Source organism: Aulonocara stuartgranti (assembly GCF_965226115.1).
Source record: "Aulonocara stuartgranti genome assembly, chromosome: 19".
Classification (NCBI taxonomy): Eukaryota; Metazoa; Chordata; class Actinopteri; order Cichliformes; family Cichlidae; genus Aulonocara; species Aulonocara stuartgranti.
In genome coordinates this window covers 7777235-7797569 of record NC_138955.1, presented here as the reverse complement: position 1 = coordinate 7797569, position 20335 = coordinate 7777235, and the positions used below count along the sequence as shown (strand labels likewise).

General features: G+C 40.4%; 1 protein-coding gene across 1 annotated transcript in view; it reads right to left on the bottom strand.

The window, feature by feature from the left end:
• The window catches only part of dph6 (diphthamine biosynthesis 6), a 56916-nt gene that overhangs the window by 23481 nt on the left and 13100 nt on the right, over positions 1 to 20335 (bottom strand). The window contains exons 4-12 of the mRNA XM_082516447.1: positions 18617 to 18690; positions 17592 to 17710; positions 9863 to 9924; positions 9418 to 9512; positions 9231 to 9324; positions 7258 to 7408; positions 6754 to 6879; positions 3113 to 3242; positions 2812 to 2986 (exon numbers count right to left, since the gene is read on the bottom strand). Of these exons, the coding sequence (XP_082372573.1) occupies positions 2812 to 2986; positions 3113 to 3242; positions 6754 to 6879; positions 7258 to 7408; positions 9231 to 9324; positions 9418 to 9512; positions 9863 to 9924; positions 17592 to 17710; positions 18617 to 18690 (1026 nt within the window). The remainder of the gene's footprint in view (positions 1 to 2811; positions 2987 to 3112; positions 3243 to 6753; positions 6880 to 7257; positions 7409 to 9230; positions 9325 to 9417; positions 9513 to 9862; positions 9925 to 17591; positions 17711 to 18616; positions 18691 to 20335) is intronic.

Sequence of the window (20335 nt, the reverse complement as noted above, 5' to 3'; positions counted from 1 at the left end):
TCAACTCCCCAAACGTACCTCGCTGAATCTGATCAGTGAGAAATATGTCCCAGCAAATATCCCAGGGGTGAGCCACTTACCTTAACTGGAAAGAGGAGATGTTTAACAACCATCCAGCTGATAGTTTGTCTGTTCAGACATGGTTTGGGTATCGTACGTGCCGCAGTAAATGTTGCTCAGAAGTGAATGTGACTGAACGGCCAGCATTAATTTAAACAGATCTTGCAAGTAAGAGACCCCTGTTGCTAACTCTGACTTTAGTGAATGATGGACCAATTTGATCCATCTGGCAACTAATAAGCGTAATCTATTATTATTAGTAATGCATTTCTGTGTAAAACATGGAACATAGCCAACTAAAAACAGACTTGTGCTCCTTCCCCCGCCTCCTGCTTCTTTTATGTCACTCCAAAAGAATTGCCTAAAAGCTTTCATAAAAGCATTCCATTACTCGTCTTTCATTGTAATGAGAAAATTTGTTTTGATATTTTCCAACTGAGAAACATTCTTTGTCTTAATGAATTGATTGCTGTAGTAAAAGACTGAAATTTCTTATATCTTAATTAGATGATGTAAATTGCGTCTAAAACAAATGACAGCTAAATTTTCATTAGATCCCTGACAAACAAGACAGCAAAACAAAACAATTAAAGAGAAGAACTTTGATACAGCTACGCTCACTAATAACACGATAAGATTACTCTACAGTTCATATCACAGTGAATTCAACCTGTAAACACATGTCTGTCAGGTATGAAACAACATGAAACATTATTAAAAAAAAAGGGCATAAATTAAATTAGTGTTTTTTTTTCTTTATGGCTTGCGGCTTTAACCTAAACTGATGCCATATTATATATCAACATACAATACACCAACAGGCCCTCAAGAGGCCCCCAGCTTTGACATTATAAAGGTTAACTAATTCTTTAAATCAAGTCACATCTAAATCTGTCAGCTTACCAGGCCAAGCCGGCGTTCAGTCAGCCTGCCATTTCAGAAAGCTGAAGCAGAGAGACATGACAAGCTGAGCAGACAGATGAATAGACGAATAGAATTTGAAGGTCCAGCATCCATCAAATGCCAATCTATAATGCCATTCCCTATACCTCCACCAGTACCAAGCCTCAATGTGGAGACCTACTGTAATTAAGTCCTGCAGGGGCAGAGCGTTCTGTCAGCAGCCATGTGCTGTCTTTCAAACCAGTGGACATTTGTCAAAAGAATAAACTGATCCCAGTACAGCTGGACATTGATTAGTTTAGAGCCCTGACTGACTACCCTAGATTCACATGGTTAGCATTACTATATATGTATATTATATATACATATATATACTATATATATTTACTATAATTGTTAAAGAAAGGTAACAGAAACCTTTTTTATTTTTCCAGTTGTTTCCATTTTTTCCCCCTCAACTCATTATCTTAAAAATAGCTGAGCTTCACATAGCTGACTGGATTCTCTGGTCATGATTATGATCTAATATTCTGATATCCATTCCCCCCAACTTCCAATCCCTTTGTATTGTTAAATCCCTCTTTTATTCACTAATTAATTTCCGTGGAATGGAATGTATGAGAAGGTTTCTCCACAAGAGCTCTTTGGTCGCTGTTCTCGCCCTGTCCCTGTTGCCAACACTCACCAAGAAAAAAAGTGTCATTAAGATGGCATCACCATGGTGCTGGTGAGAGGAGGGGTGGGACTGCATGCTTGCTCACAGCAAGGGGGTAATTGTATCAATATGTAAAACTCCCTATCTGTACTGAAGAGACGTTAATACATTTTTGATCAAATTAAGCCATTGTAGCGTGGAGGAGGAGTAGACACATTGAGAGACCACGCAGGGGTCGTACGAAGCTCCGTGCACAGCTCTGAACAAACTCTTCTCATTGTTTTCTCAAATTGCTTTGGATATGAACGATCATTAGAGGAATGAAAGATTAGATTGCTTTCCAGAGGCAACATCGCATGCACACAGCTGACATCAATTTCATGTCTCGATGAGACTCCATTGAGGAAATCAAACACTGCTGGCATGTTAAAAGCAAACCTGACTCTGTAGGTTGCATCTCAGGACTCCAAACTAAACTTCGGTGACACACTGGAGAGATTTGCCATCAAGCTCTGAATGAATGGCTAATCCACACATGTTCTCACTCATAGACGGATTTGGCTGCAACATCAAGGACGGTGTGGAGGAGATGGACACTATCCTTGTTGACAGTACCTTGACAAGTGTAATCCTATATAATACACACTGGGTAAACACAACACCAAGCCAACCGTGCAACCACAGCCCACACTTCCTTTTCTCTCCCTTTGAATTCTAGATTCTTTCTGGGTTTGAAACAATATGAAAGAAGCTTGAGTTTTAACTTTACAAACAAGTGCAAAAATGAATATGCACTCCCCACTATGAAAGAGATACATATTTACATGTATACACAACACAAGTCATACAGAACTATCACATGCATACGCACATGTGCATCTCTATATAAACAAAAGACAAAAGAGACGGACAAGCACAATTTTAATTGCCTTTCAAGAGCGCACAATTACAAAGCATACGAATCACCAGGAAGGTTTGTCAATCATCAGATTAATCCTTGATTATCCTTCTTTAATCTAATGCTTACTTTTCTACAGTAATGTTTCCTATTTTTTGCTTGGTCCAAGCCAAAAACTTACTTTATCATTTGGAAACCAATAATTTCTGTGAATAACAGGGCTGAAATGTAAATACTTATTAATAAGTAAATAGAAGAAATAGTTTCCCTTTTGGGGATATTTTTCTAGACTTACTCTGAGGGCCTGGCTGTAGGGTCCGATATTGGCTGGGGCCCAGTGGGACAGACTCTGGACGTGCAGAGCTTCTTTCTGATTGAAGCAGCCCTCTGCCAGGGGCTCGGTCCAGTCATGGAGGAGACAGTCCATCTGCAGCAGCTGGCCAGCAGGTAGAGGCACCTGGACACACACCCTACACAAAAACAAGAAGAAAACTGGATGATTGCTGTACTAAAAATAAATAAAATAAACACAGAATAAGAATGAGCTGTAAATGCAGGTTTGAGCAGCGTAAATATTGAAGATGTTTTACACTTACCTGGCTGGAGGGTTGATGTCAAAGTGTTTCTTATAGACTGCATTGAGTTCAACAAAATCTTCCATGTTTTTTACGTACAGGTGAACCAGAACAATGTCCTTCATCTTCCAGCCCCTGCTGTCCAACTCCCCTATAGACAGTAAATACATTGGAAGTGATAATAATATATTATAAATAAATTACACTAGCCTAACATTATTACTGCTTGGTTAAAATATGCATTTTTACAAAAGGCTTTTGTGTGCAATATACAATAAAACAACAGTACAGTACAGTCCAAATAAAATCCAAATGCAAAGGTCTGTGGCAAATGAAAGTGTCTCGCTAAGCACCATTACAGTGAGGTCATTAAGTTTCTGGACAGAATGAAAATGAGATTTTTTTTTTATTTTATGGATATTTTTTAATGTTGTCTTATTACACCACCACAGTGAATTCTACAGCAAATGATAAATATGTTTCAGAGGTTTACCAAAACTTTTTCATTAACTGTTTGGGAATTTCAGCCATTTTTACACATAATCCATTATAGAAAGTATTTACATGATTGACTGACAAGCAGTTTCATGGTCATATGAGACCTGTTCTCTCCTTATTTCATGACAAATTAAGCCGATAAGAGATGTTGTGTTGATCAAATATTGAACATTTGGTATCTTTTTACTGGGATACTTAATATGAGGTCCAAAGAGATATCAACGCATGTGAAGCAGGTCATGATTAGGCTGAAAAACAAAAATAAACCTACAAGAAATACGATTTTTCTTTGCAAGAGCTCAGTCCCACTAGAGTAAAAATAGGACAATAGAAAACCACTTTTGGTCACCAGTTCACCTGGTGGGAGACAACCTGTCTCAGTCTAACTCAGACTGACTGCAATCATTCTCAAACAGATTGGCAAAGGTTAAAGTCAGTCTGCGCTGATGAGTTCTGCTCCATCAAATGATGAAACACACAAACATGAGTTACTAAGGTTTGTGGCTGGTAGTTTACTGCAAATTGCACTAAATTTAACACATTATTTTGCCACTGATATGTATGCGATAATTGCTGATAGGAGTGCTCATTTATTTGTAATCAGTGGGAGAGATGTTATCAGAACAAGTGTATAATTGGCACTTGTGGATGGCTCAAAGCTCTGAGTGCAACTTTGGCACTGTCTGTCCGGCTGATGTTTACTCAGTCCTCACTCTGTTTCAAGTTGCCTCCCTGTATATTCCTACTCTAAGATAATAATAGGAGTTTACTGAAAGAGAGCAGAGCTGAACATAACTTAATGGTGCAACTTAACTTTAATATTTAATATGAAGTAAGTGTCAAAAGGCAACAGCCGAAAATCGCTTCAGTTTAAAGAATTAAAAAACTACAGTAGATTCCTAAGAAAACAGTGCGCTTTGATGATGGCTTTCCTGCAGCATGTCACTTTTTTATTTATTTCTTTTTCTAAACACATCACAGGGCTTACAGGGAGTGAAGCATATATTTACTGAAATAAACAGCAGACTTTCAGACTTTGAGAGTTAATAAATATGTAAAAATGACTGGACTCTGTAACATGTTTATGGCATCATGAACCACAAGTTCTAACTGTCAACGAAGGAGTGAACGATGTTTAGGTTTGGGTTGATCTTATCACTCAGGAGTTTGGCTTCTCCTTTCTACTGGCCCATTTCTTCAGAAACACAATCATACCAAAGCTTTCTCACTGTAGGATCTGAGATAGCAGCCCCAGTGCACAGCTCCCACTCAGTTTCACACAGAGCGGAAAAACCTGGAGGGATCTGGGACAATAACAATATTTTCATTTACACGTGGAAACCTTGGTTTCTGACAGTATCTAATATCTCATATTTAAATGGAAAAATATGGAGAAAAACACGGAGAAAAAATCTTGCGCTCCACCTGACTGTCAGCCCTCAGGACGGCACACAGTACACAGCAATTTGTAACACAAGAATTAACCCTTACAAACCGTGTCTTGTTTGCTTGTTTATAAATGCATAAATTATAAATGTTACCCATCTGACCCAGTGAATGACCAAGATTGGGTGGGTGGCATGCCGTGTGCCACATTATTGCAAAAAGATTGCATATAATTTCCATCTTGACCCTGTTGAAAACTGATAGGAGACTGCTTTATCGCCATTTTATCCCAGTTTTGTTGTTGTCTTGACATAATAGAGCTGGTCTCCATTATTTCAAAGGCATTGACTGCACATGGTCGCCACCTGGTCTCCAACAACTGTTTTCCTAATTGTCACAAACTAGTCAGCAAGACTGGAAATTTCCTTTCAGACAATAAATAATAAACATGTCAGCCATATGAATGAGCCCCCTAAACCATGTTACATAAAAAACACAACAACCTTACTAATTTGAACCTAGTGATAAATGTGTCACTTTCAACACAGCACAACCCTGAACTGCATCCACTAGTGTTAATGGACAGGTTTGAACAAGATTCGCATTTTCAGCTATATTTACCAAAAGCCTGAGATTTTTTTGTTTTACTTTTCTGAATCAATTCGGCATAAAGCTACACCTACTGCATACTTACTCAATATTCATGTCATTTTAATTCTGTCACTTTAGTATTTAAAAGGTGGATAGATTAGAAATGTTTTCTGACATTGAAATCTATTGCTTTAAAGTGGTAATGGTGGACCTCTTCTGTAAAGTGCAGTCTAGCACAGTATGCACACACGATGTAGGCTTTGGATGCAAACGCAGGCACAAGGGCTCAAAGCAAAGCCTTTCTCGCTACAATCATTTGAAAGAGCTTCAAGTTTGTTTTTCCTTTGCCGACACTGGCGTCTCAGACTACTTCGCCCTCATACAAAGAGGTTGTTCATTAAATATTAACTTGTTTAATATTGTCTCTGCACTGTGAAGGCTGTTCAGCCAAGCACCACGATAAACATTAAATATGCTTTTCATCTTTCGCTCCTCTTTCCCCATCAAAAAAAGAGAAGGAGAAAAAAAGACTGTGATACACTGTAAAAGCCTACACTTTCAAACTTCTGCAGGGAAAAAAAAAGATAACCCACCCAACACGCCTGCACACTGCGTGTGTGTAAAAAGCTTTAGTTTTCGTTAATTTGCAATGCTTGTCCTTGCTTGGTGGCCAGCATGCGATCCTGTTCTTGTCATGGACAGAGTCTTTGACGCATGCTTTGCCTGCTGCCTTGACGAGCACTTCTAAGTAAGAATGACTTGTCAAACTCTGCTACTTCTCCTGGTGTGTGTTTAGCTAACCCAGCGAGGAGAAAGAAAGACACTCAGGGGACAAAATTCTCTCCATGTGTTTCTTTTCATTGTTTTTTTTCTTTCATTTTTTTGTTTTGGTGGGTGGGTGTGGAGGGTGGGTGTAAAGTGAGCAGTGCAGCACAGTAAGCCCGCCATATTTTTTTTGTTTTTTACTGAACAGCTTACATTACCTCTGCACAAAAGAATTATATTCTACCCCCCTCGACCATATCAAAGATGTCATTTTTATTTGATTGAAGAACACATAACTCATTCAAGTATAGTTTACTTTTGTGTGCTATGTGCTTTTGCGATTTCAGGGAGGCAAAAAAGAATTTTCTAGCAGACCCTTGTGATTTTCCAGAGAGCTCAACACTTTTAATACTTTCCCTTACTTTGCAGCTGGATGAAAGCTACCGATGTCTGGCCCTGGATCCCAGAGTCTTGGCTCTGCAGGCCATTGATGCCACAGATCCACTGATAACCTCTGGAACTTCTTAAAGAGCAAGATGGAGAGACGTCTGCATGAAGAGATACGAGATGAAGAGAAAATGTTAGTTTACTTTTTAAAGTATTTTTTCTCTGTTCATAACTTTGAGAAACCCCAAAATGAGAGATCAATCTGTTTGTTTATTCATTTATAAATATTTAAATATTGCTTAAGAGACAAACTGTGCATAAACGGTTTATGTCAGAGGAATTATTAAGTCAGAGACTGCCACAAAATGACAGGTCTTGTCAAACAATCATTCAGAAATACTACCATTAAGATGCTGGCCACATGACACAGATTCAGCCCGCTTACACCACACAAAGATATCATCTGGCACACCAAGACATAAATATAGACTCATGCATGCATATCAGTGCATGCGATTCTCCCAATAAATGAATCTCACCGTGGCCCCACTGACAACTAAGGTCACAGTTTGATGAAAATTCGTGCTGGTTGTCTTCAGCTTGATCAGCATATTCCACCTCCTCAGTCATCTTGTCAATGGCATTTTGGCAAGGACAACTACCATGGGGCAAAGCTCTCGCCACCACATCCTGCAATAAAGCACCACAGGGAATAAATCAGGCCAAATGCCCAGCAAAGAGCAAGGAGCCTTCTGCAAAGACAGACAAAACGCTGTATAATTAGCCAATCTTTTCAAATACCCCACCAAGTGGGCTGTGTGTGTCAGTCTTTCATGACAAGGACCCAGACACGCATAACTTCAAGGTGAATGAATATGAAACAACATGCTAACATATTCGCGGTTCGGGCGAATAGGGAGTGGTGTTTTCTGATACTGTAGATTCAATCACGCTGGCTGTCAGTCAAAACTCATGACTGGATGGGTGAGACATGTTCTGGATTTCATCTGTTTACTTATACTTTCCCTCTGCACTCTGCTACTCCTTTAAATAACAAATCATTACCATTCTCTAAGGCATACATATTACCTGCCAAATCCTGCTGGGGCGTCACATATTTAAATACATATTTCATATCTTCACAACGCCCCCCTCACCATGCCCAACACTCATTCACCCCCTCATCGGCTGTCAACCGCATTAGGCAATATGATAATCAAATTAATTATACTTCAGCCCCTCTCTCCTGGCCAGCATGAAAAATAGCTTGACTAGCATTAACGGAGGGCAAATGATGGTGGTCCATCCCCACCCCCTGAGCTTGGTGCGGTTTCCTCTAGTGCTGGTGTCACCGCAGATCTGTCACCCTGACGAGAAAAGCTTCAGAAGGCTGAACCAGGGCAGGTTCTCCCCTGGTTGCCCCCGCCCCCTCCGCTCCCACTCGTGCAGGCCCTGGTTCTCCGTGCTCTTCCCCCAGCAACCTAGGGGGGGCTAGAGGGGCTCTGAGAGGCTGTGAATGTGTCTGTGTGTTGGGGGTTGGAGTGTGGGGAGTTAAAAATTATATAGCTGTAGGGAGTGAGGTTGCAGGGTCACAGAAGATGTGGGACAGGGGTATGTTTTCTGTCCATAACAGTCCCATCCCCCCATCCAGCATCAAGATATACTTACATACATATATAAATACAAACACAAACGCACTCTATTGCACATAAAAACCCACAATGAAACTCACATAGAAATCACATGCTCCACCCTGGAGACATGTTAATCCCACAGTGCAACTTTGAGCTCACAGCACCGTTACACAAGGAGCATTTGCTTTCAGCAGGAACACCAATAAGCCAATAGGTTTCTTATTGAACTACACAACCTAAAATAGCATAATTAAAAAGTAAACATAAATGAAGGCAATGTCTCGATCAGAACTTTCTGGGAATTATTTAAGGATTCTAAAGTTGTCCGCTCTTGCAGACAAAGTAAAATGTTTGCAAATCTTCAAGCCTGTGAGGCCCTCCGCAGCTTCTAATTTACCAAAAGCCAATTTCTACTCCCCCCCACCCCCATCCACAACCCTTGCTTATGTCCGCTTAGCCAGCTACCTGAATGCAAAGTGCCTTAATGTGAGCAGACATGTTTATTAAGCTGGGCCTAGTTTCAGGCTGCAGTGAATATTGCAGACGTCAAAGTAGGCCATGTGGGGCTAGAGGAGAGAGAGAGTGAGGGATGAAGGGAAAGACCGAGAGCAAAAGTTTGTAAGAGAGAGAGCGCCGGAGCAAGAGAGAGGCCCTCTGGAGGTCGATCTGAACCCTGCCCTGCAGTGCTGTGTTTCTCCTCAACAAAGTTATCAGACACCAAAGGGTTTTGTTCTTGTATTTGTTTTGCCCTGAGAGCAGTTTTAAAGCAATCAATCCCGAAGCGACTCAAACTTTTGCTTGTAAAATTATCGATTCGGCATTGAACGCCATTGATCTCATTTGCGAAACAAGTTATAACTCATGGAAGTTTGACTCACGGTGTCTTTGCTCTCCGTGTGCATTTTAGTGAAGCGCAGGTAGCCAACCGGTGCAAAGGCATCTGCTGAGTGGATCACCGTCTCCGCCCCATCACTGCACAAACGCACAATGAACGTCCATATATATTTGGGGAAAGAACACACATGCTGCAAAAGTGTCAGACACAGTTTATAATGCTTTACTCACATAACGATCTTCTTTTTGAAGAGAGGACAATCAAGGGTAAAGGTTTCATATTCACCTCCTTCCCCACATATATGGACTCCATACTTCTGGGAGAGCTACTCAGGGAGAGAAAAACTTTCAGTTTATAATTTTTTAATCTCAATTCAATCCCAAATTTTCAATAGAACACTGGATTTTAAAATGTATAAATTGCTGAATGAAAAAATATATTTATATTAAATCATAAATCATATTTTATATATATATATATATATATATATATATATATATATATATATATATATATATATATATATATATATATATATATATAAATCATCAAGACAATACATCATTTTAACTACATGATTTCATATTGTTTCATAGCCAACTTTGAAATGAACGTCAGGTAATGTCCTGGAGATAAGAGGCTGAAAGTGTGGTGGAGTATCTGCCATCCAATTACCTGTTTCAAGTAGGGCTCCATGTCAGCCAGAGGTTTTCCTAAGTGCTTCTCTGGATCCAGGCCTGGCACACATGTGGGAAGAGACACATATGAATGTACACAAAGCAATACACAAAGACAGAAATACAAACACAAACACCATTGCAAACAGACAGAGAACGAGAGAGAGAGCGCGGTCGGATCAGCAACACAACACAGTGATTGAAGATGACAGGCAGGGAGGTTTACGGGCAGTCGCACAAACACACATGTAAACCTGCGCCCTGGATCTATTTGTTTGACTTTGCAAGTAGTGTACACAGATCTCTCCGGGTAAGGGCAACAGTTTTCAGTTGCTGGCCACAGACCCCCCCCTCCCCCCCAATCCTTCGCCCACAACCCCCCACCCCAACAAGTTCCCTTTGAGAACATAAACTCTGGAAAGAGATCTTGTTTATTTGGCTTTCCCCTCCCCTTCCCCTGAAATGGTGCATGGAAGTGACTCACAGGAATGGGAGCGAAAAGAAGAAAGGGAAGAGAAGGGTGGTGGAGAGTTTTGTATGCATATCCAGTGGTGCCACGCTTTTAAAATACAGGCTGACTGGCCCTCAGTCCCCAGACACAAAAACAAGTAAATCCAACTAGCAGCCCGCTTCCCCTTTTGATAACATATCCAAATCCAGACCTGAGCTTAAATGAAAGATTAGTGCGTTGATAGCTCTAATTTAGGAACACTCTACATATTAGTAGGAATAAAAGGCTGAAAACAGCGAGGAGTTTACTCAGCTTGTTGAGAATTGCAGGGTTTTACTACTTTGTGACACTGAGTCCTGATTTTGTGCTCTACAGGCTCTTTCCTGAGGGCACTAAGCAGAACTCCATCTCACCCTGTCACTCCTTTCACAAAGAAAGTGCAGCCAATGATTTCCTGCTGCACATTCTTTGCTGTTCCAACAAAACACAAAGCTTTGAGTACCAGGTGCTCTCTACAAAGAATAGAACAATAAAAACATAACAGGACACGAATGTAAAATGCTATATTTTAAGAAAGCCAAGTCATGCTTGCATCTTTAGAGCAAAACACCTGACTGTTTTACAGAAATACGATGACCGCTAGTGAAGTCTCTCCTTATTCTTCATCATTTTTCTTTGCCCTTTCTGTGGTTGCCTATTAACTGATCGACATAATCATTATCAAATAACTGATGAGTAACATGACAACGATGTCATCGCCATAAAAAAAAGCTGCTGACCCAAATTATTTCTCTCAAAATCTAATATAGCTCCACTACTCCTAGACATCAGGTGATCCTGTTCATTGGCATGTTCATGTGTTTAATTAAAGGAACTAAGTTAATCGAAATGTGAGAATCTCTCTTCTCTCATGGCCTGACAGCCTCAAAGGTTAACGTGTCATCAACGGGCCCCCATGGGGAGCAATGGATGGGAGACGTGAGGGAAGGCAGAGGTGATGCGAAGGAAGGACGTCGCATCCCATCCCAGTTCATCTTAATCCCAGCTGTGTCTCTCCTCCGGGCCCCGGTGGTCCGGCACTACAGGGAGAGATGGAGGGCCACAACAGTGGGAGGGACGGAGGGCCATAACAGTGAGAAGGCGGGAGGGAAGGAGGGTGGAGAAAGTGTGGAGAGAGAATGAGCAGACCCTTATTCTCTTCCCAGGGGATCTGTGGTCTTAATTAGTGTGAGAATATCTAATCTCAACATCCTCTCATCTTAACCCTGCCACAAAGGTAATAAGGAGAGATGAAAAAAAAGCATTAAAATTCAATCCAATTTAAATATCCTCTTTAATTAGTCATGCCTTTTAACAAATTTTAATAATTGGCTCCAAATTGCTGAGGGGATGCCGCATTTTTTAATACGTTCATTAACCTCCTCACTCTTAAATAATATATCATACATGATTTGATATTTACAAGGAAAGAAGAGGATGACGGAAACCAGGAAGACAGGAGTGAGTGATAAAACGATACAAAGACGACACTAATGCGGAGGCATTTCTCCCAAGACCACTTAGCACTTGTATGAGTGTTCTCTTAATTGACGTTTCTGACTGACTTAAGGTTACTCAAACCAACTGGAAATGAGAGTAGATGCAGTGAGCTTGTACTTGGAACATACATTCTTTGCAAAGTGTTTGAGTAGCCGCCAGTGTGAGCCTTTAGCAATCTAACATCACTCATTTACATGATCTTCACATCTCTGTCTCCTCTGAACCTGTTTTACAACTTGACCTAAACCCAATTACCTAACCTCATTATGCCACATTAAACCCAAATAAGCCCACCAGAAGCTGCCATTAGTCTGTCGCCAGAGACAGCAAGATCGCACTTTGTAGAGAGAGGAGCTTTCCTAAGAGAGACTGAGAGGAATAGCTCTCCTTTAAAAGGGCTTTTTACCTCGTATTATCCTATAAAACTCCAATTAAATTCAGTGAACTTTAAAACCAGGGAGTCCAGTAATGAGGGAGAGCATTTCTTTTCAAGAACAGTGCCGACATTTAGGGTTTGAAATTAAGGAGGAAGAAAAAGTTTACCAGGAAACCGAGAGTCATTTATACAATTATGTTTTTATACCGAGGTTTAAAAAATAGTCTTTAAAAACAATCTAAAAATATAAAAACACATATAAAACACTAAAACTGCAAGCTGTAGGAGAAGTTAACCGATAAATAATAATAAAAAATGTTTTAAAGCATAGACGTGTTCTCGAAAAAATAAATCCATCTGATCTCTACAGAAAATCTTAGAAGTCACTGAATGAAATTATTTCTTTTAATGTTGTACTAATTCCTTTAAACGATCGCGATTGGGTTTTCCCATCTCGAAAAGGTTGATTCATGTAAACCCACAGCAGTGAGTTACCTATTTAATTGAAAGTGACTGTGATTTTGCTTACTGAGCCTAATGCCAAATTAAAAACTGGGAGATTCTAGATACTGTCTGAGCTGAGCTGAGCTGAGCTGAGCGCAGTATCGCAGGCATCCGCAGGTTGTCTTAAGATCTGGCAGCTGACAGCTCAGCTTTAATCCTTGCCTTCAGAGAGAAAAGGCAGAGAAAATTGGATTCATGATGTGTAACATTTTAGCCTTTAAATGGATGAAATAAGCATCTCCTCCCTAGTAGGTGAGCTGCACCAGCCTTTAAACAACGCACTCAAAGACCCCCGCCAAAACAATAGCTGTTCACTATCACCTAATCTTCGCAAGACAGACAGAGGAATACAAAACAGAGAGGAAGAAAGGAGAAGAGGGAAGTAGCACGGTACAAAGGATGATAAGATTAAGGTTATATGTGAAATTTGTCAAGCTCTTATCTGAAATTCAGTGTCTGTTAGCAAAATAATGGGCAGCATGAACCGCGTAGCAATCACATCAAGATGAAATCTTTCCAGTCCAACAAATGATAGAGAAGAAACTGGGGACCAAAATGAACCTGTGGAAAATATTTTTCAGATCTAGAGTGAAACTGAAAACAATGTGTAATTTAAAAAACAAACAAAAAATGCAGCCTATCATTCTTAAACTATTTAAGGTAAACCTCAACCCCAAAACAGCCCAAACCATCTGCAGTAGAGAACGTCTTTTTGTTTTTAACACGTGAATTTCATAATTTTCACTGAACAGAAGAACAACAGAATCTCCAGTGCATGCCATATAATGGAAATTTAAAAAATAAATGGATTCTAATAACTGACAGCAAAGTAAAATTAGTACAGTTATCTTGGAACATTTTAATGGATGAAATTAAAAGAGCTGGAAAAGTTTATTTAAGAATTCACCAATGAACTTATTCCTCATTTAGTCATTTTTTCCAGCACATTCTCTGATTGGTTGCTTCTCTTTCTGATTTGTACTAGTACACTCAGGATATTTCAATTACTATAATTGAACAGTGGATCTGAATATGCAACTTGACTGGAAACAAAAGGTATACATACAGTATTTCCTCGATTAGGTCGAAAGGTAAAAATCCACAAAGTAGAAACCATATGTTTATTCCATTATTTTTAATAATTAATTAATTAGTGATTAATTTTGAGTCATAAAAATCCTCCCCCACACTCTTATAAACCTTCCCACTGTCTTTGAAAACCCTGTTATAACTCTGTTATTAATTTTCTAGGTTAGAAAATGCTTATTTTACTGCAAAAATAATTGAAATGTAAAAAAGAATTAAATACCTATAGAAACATGCAATGAAATTCCTGCAATATAAATTTACAGATGATGTCGCGAGTCCATGAAAGGTGCACCGTCCGGCGTGGGAATACTGTGTATGTATTTTTAAATTTTTTTAAATAATCTATTACCTATCTGTCTAACTAACTTCATCTTTGTTAGTTTCTAAACAGTCAAAGCAGAAAGCAGTTGAACCTGACGTGTGAGCAGTAAGCTAAACTTGCAGCCTGAAATCACATGTCTGTTATTGACTATCTACGGAAGAGGATTAGGGCCACTGGAAAAAAACAAAGAGAAAAAGTCAGAATTCTGACTTTGAAGACATCCCCACTTGTTTTGCTTTTTTTTTTTTTCTGTCCCAGACAAAAGATGACAATGTGAAAAAAAATCATGGCGACATCTTTAGTCAGAGGCCCTCCATTGCACCATGTGTGAAGTTCAAAGTTGTCCATTATAACCACTCTGCAATCCAAGGCAAAATCCTGACAATGGCAGAAATTTAGGATGATCATCTCACAATGTGACTTGTATAACAACCCACAACTACAAAACAAAAAATAGGAATGCAGCACGAAAACACGCAACACCAGCACTGTGCCAAATGTAACAAAGCATGGAAAGCAATAGTGAAGGAATAACAACCATAGATCCTGGGCACTAATTCAGCAGGTAATGCCATCCTGCAATCTGCATCAAACCTGATCCTACAGTGTGGCTTTCTAAAGTCTCAATTTGTAATGGTGCCTTCATATATAGAAACAATACCAAGCAAAGACTCTTTTTATTTACACTATCAGATACCCTGTGGCGCCATGGTACTTCATTGTGGTACAGAAAATGTCTACAAATAACATAAGTTTGTTTAAAAAAACAAATGAAATCGGTCCGGGTTAGAGGACAGAACACTTAATTTCAGGAACAACCTGCATCTTTTTACAGGGGTTGATAATCTCATATCTGATAACAGGCTCTGTTTGGTACTGTTTCTATATCTAGATGCTTTGCCAATGTAGTTCTAATATTCAAATCAAACATACAAACCATTGAGGTCTCTGATCACCAATTGTCCTTTAAATATACATTAAACTATGATAAAGTGACGAGGTGATCAGTGACAGCAAACACGTGACATAAGTTCCCTAATTCCGAGCTTAAAGGATGTGTTCGTGTGAAGGGTAAAAGTTCATGCAGAGATAAAAGATTTTCCAACAGGCAGACCGTGATTTCACACATGCCAATTATCTCTGGAGCTGAGGACCAATTAACTGCTGAACCTGTGCCCTTATACGCACATGCACTAATCAATTGATTAACTAATTACATGAATATTTAATACTAGCTTTTAGGATTTCCAATTATCCACAGTTAGCTGCAGAGACACAGCACCAAAAACGGGAATGTGCCTCCACCTTTCAGACGAATGCTTTTTTGCTCATTAGAAGCTTTAGCTGACATTCGTAGGCTCAGATCCAGTTGAACTTATTTCCCTGCCTGCAATTTGGGATCTTCAATGACTGAATTTTTTTCCCCCACCGTCAGCACACAAAGGAACACTTCCAGAGAATTCACTAAGAGGATCATCCTGCATTTGGACACCTGTCTTTTCATTACAGGGATTTATTACTAAGAAACATAAACTTCTTTAAAAGAAGACAGAAAGAAAGAAAGAAAGAAAGAAAGAAAGAAAGAAAGAAAGAAAGAAAGAAAGAAAGAAAGAAAGAAAAGGCCCCAAAAAACTCAGTTTCTTCTAGCTACAGAATATTCTAAGTTGTAACTATCTGTGCAACTGCAAACTTAACCCTTGCCCTGTGAAAGTATTTTTCCTCTCCTCCTGGGGTTTGCACATCTTAATCCCTCCAAATCTCTTTTTTCTTGCTTTCTCTCTCACACACAAACACCAAAGGCCACCAGGTATGCCCCTCTGTCACCCAATCTCCCCCAAACAGCACACCTCACTGCACAGGCCTGCTTCCACCAAAGCTGCAATTATATGAGTGCTGCCTAAAATGCCTTGGGCTCTTGCACCCCTATTCAATTCTCTCCTTTCTAATTACCGCTGCCTTGGGACAGGTGAGAAGTCAGGGCTGATAAAATCTTTTCTTTTTACCTGTAGCCAACACACACATCCCTAAATACACACAAACACCTACAGTGGGAGGCCAAGATACACACTCATAGTCACCCGAGGTGATTTTCCTTTCTAATTATAATCTTCCAGAAAATGTTGAGAATTTGCTTTTAGAGTTAAGATGTGTTTAGAGTAAAAAGCTTGGCAGAAGCTGCAGGGTTAGAGGGTGATTGAGGTCTTTAAGGTAGGCTGTTTTGGTTACATGCTTGTCATTTTAGGAAGTTGATTGATAGCTAATATAAATGCAGACTTAGATTTTATCGAGTTACAAATGCAAATCAAGATAAGAAAAAAAATGTTGTCTGTAGTAAACACAATTATGATACTGTGAGAGAAAAATGGATTCTGACATCATCTCCACCCTGATGGGCATCTGACAAGTTAATATTATTTATTACCAATATGTCCTTTATAAAACCCATTAAAAATGAGAAATGGCTCCAGGAAATAAAGCACCAATGATGAATGGCTTGACAAGTGCATTCTATAAGAGGTTATTTGAGCAGTGTTGAAAGATATGCAGAATATCATGGACGCCTCACACAGCTCTGTGGGTCATCAGTCAGCCGTGGACCCCTTTTCGACTGATTGCTACCAAAGGTGACAACAACCACTTAACAGCACGTAAACAGTGTCTACATGATGATCTATCGCCACGAGTAGTTTGAGAGTAAAAAGAACCATTTGTAGCCATAATTATCGTTTATCACCGGCACCGTCAAAGGGGATCCAGCTGCACTGTCAAGTAGATACAGGTAGGGATCTTAACATCATATACCAGGGAAAGAAAAACTTTTTTTTCCCTTTGTCTCTCCTGTTATTCTGTAATCTGATCTTCCTATCCTCGGGCTCCAAAACAGGCATGTAGAGAGCAGGTGACACCACATTAACCTCTTCCGTCAGTGCTGAAGCAGTTGAAAAACGTAAATGAGAGGTACCAGATTTTAATCTTCGCTTCACGGACCATGTATTCTGAGCTATGCATAAGCACAGACAGAAGAGTTTCTCACATACAATGGGGACATGTGTCGCTTATTGACAGGTTGCATTCATGTACGGGGCAATCAACCGTGATTATTTCTCGACTGCCAACCTTTCCTCCACACACCCTCCTAATACAGCCGCACACTTTTCCTCAACCCTCCTCCTTCTGTGCGTCTTATCTTTTCATATTGTTCTCTGCTTCGACACTTTTGCCGCTGGCACAAGTCTTAACACCGCGGCTAAGCTGCAGATTAATGATTAGGGCATTACTCTGCTTGTCTCTCTTTTTCCCCTCTGGTTACACCTTATTTTTACTTTCCTAAAGCTCACTTATGCAAATTCTTCCTTCGGTGCCCATTCCAAACACAGCTTAACCAATATAGCACCTTGAGAGAACATAAAGAGAGCGTTCACCAGTGGGCTGAAACACAAACTCACCGAAAGCAGCAACTTTGATGAGGATCGCATGAAGGTCTGATGATATCATCTCAGAGAGCAAGGACTCTTGGTCTCGCCGCCACAGGTAGGCCAATGGCTGCAAACCAAGCCGCAAACATCTGGGAAACAGGTGAAGGGATGCAAACTGGTTAATACTGAATATTAGCCAATGTTAGAACAACTTCAAAGCCTACTTGGCTGGGCAACTCTTCATTTACGGGAAAGCTGCCACCCTGATGGGCCCACAGCACATGCTGCCACCTGCCACCGCAGCCAGCGGTTTTATTCAAGGAGAAAACACACACACGCACATATACACGCACACAAAAATCCCCCCAAAAAACTTCATCTTAAGCTGTGGCTTGTCTTTCACATAAACTCAGGTGAAACACACATATCCACAGCAGGTAACTGGAGCCAAACTGTCTGCAGACAAACGTCTACTGCTCAAGAAATGCCTGAGCTGCTTACCTATATATTTGTGTGGGGAAAACAATAGCTGACTGACAGCAGGATTTGTTAATGTGAAGAGAGCCTTTGTGTTCTGCTATGTCCAGTTTATGAAAATAAAAAAAAACAAGAAAAGTAGGATAAAAGAAAAGATAAGATAAGAGTAAAAGTAATACTTGTAGGTGTCTCTCACACGAGGGAACTATTTTTTCTTTCTCGAGTAAGAGCCGTGCGTCTACCCCAAAAGGAAAATGCACTTTTAAAATGATCAAAGTCACTTGGCAATTAGGTAACCATCAGTTTCAACCATCATTTCATTTAATTTTGCTCCATAAAAACAGAACCACTTCAAAGCTAGTCTAAATAACTTGACATAAATATAATGCAGTGCATGTATGTGTGTGTGTTTAAGCAAAACTCGCCCCCAAATTTGGAGCGCAGGGAAGTAAGAATGCAGGCGATGTGCTCTTTTCTTCAGTGGACATAACAGTGTGTCTCATATAAGTTCAGGGGTGCACGTGCACGTTGAACTAACAGTGTGTTCTGGATCGTGAGTGTGCACGTGGTCAACTTACACATTCTCCACCCGGACCCTCTGGTAATCAGAGAGAATGGCCCCTACTGACACCGCTTCGACGCCCTCCTTTTCCTGTGTGGAGCAAAAGATGGAGGAAACTTAACAACAAACATTTCTTGACTTTTCCATTATAAAGCATGTGCGATGTGCATAATGTAACAGCAATTTGATGTCACCAGTCTCTCGAGGCCAAATACCCCTTTCTCAAACTATAACGGTATCCCAAAGTGTTATCTGAACAAAACCACACACACACACAGATGTAAACACAGACACACAGAGACTGAAAGACACAAAGAAATCAGATTCCTGACAGCTCACTCCTTTCATTGGACCGCAATCCTGTGGGGATGTTTACACTCTGGTCGTATCAAGGCCTTTACGGTCCAGCCCATATCCCCTGGAGGTTTGCGCACATGGCTCTGTGATTGAACTTGCATGTTTATGCTTAGGTTTGTGTGTGTGTGTGTGTGTGTGTACGTATGTGTGACTGGAGGCACCAGCACCACCAAAGGCAATTGCTGGACCTTATCAGTAGTCTAGTATAAGCAGGAGATGAGAGTGTCTGGCTGCAGCCTGCATCCTGTACACCCACAGCTGGAAGATGGAACCACAGTGACAACTTGAAGTATCAGCGGAACTTTGTGTCTGTGAGTGGCATGTATCTTTAATACTGCTAAGGGCTAATCTAATTGCTTTTCATATCATATTCATATTTCAGAAACAGTGAGACAACTATGCACTCGAGAGATACTGACACAGCCTTGAGATGCATTCAATCTTCTTACAGAAAAACAAGCTTGATCTGGAGTGACAAATACAAGCACACACACACACTTACACATGCACGCAAGCAAGGGCTACATGCTGACGTGCATACATACAACGAAATAAAGGCACAACCTCCGTCTCCACCTAAATGCCCCTCCCCTACTCAAACCCACCTGCAGATTCATTAGAACATTACATGGGCTGTAATTAGAATAAGAGGCAGGGGTAGAAGCAGTGGAGGGATGCACAAGTCTCCACTAAATTACCTTGTAGCCGTTATCAATTTCCCTGGCTACTGGTCCTTAAGATAAACCCCCCCACCACCACCACCACACACACACAAAGACACAAAAACACACACCCCTCCTTCTCCCTGTGGTCCCTTCCTGCAATTTTTCTCTGCCTGATAAACATGCTGATTAAAGCGAACAGCGTGTAAACCTTTGATACTTTCCTAAATGAAATCCATGCCCTGCCTGGGGCCTGATGCTGAGCTGAAACGCACTGTACCTCACACACGCAAACACACACACAGCTCCACAAAGGCGTGCCAGCTAATCAGATAAAGGATGTGCTCTGTGTGTGTGTGTGTGGCTTTGCGAATGTGTTTAGCAGAGAATGTGAGGAATAAAAGTGATGCTAAACACATACCACAAATAATCCTTTGACCTAAAGTTAAACACAAAGCGATCTTAAGAAGGCATTCAGCACTCCAGTATTGTTTTCTTTTTTTATCTCGCCAATCTGTCCCGCACTGTAATGTACATTTATAGTCAATCCCATTGCCCGGTGACAGTAATTAAGTCAGACTGATAACATTTCAGCCCAGCACAGAACGAAGGGGGCTGCAGGCAGTGCCATGTAATTCTAGGTAAGCCTCAAGGCCAGCACTCTATTCTAATGCAATGATAACCTTTTCCCTAAATGCAACTGTCACTCCCTAAAG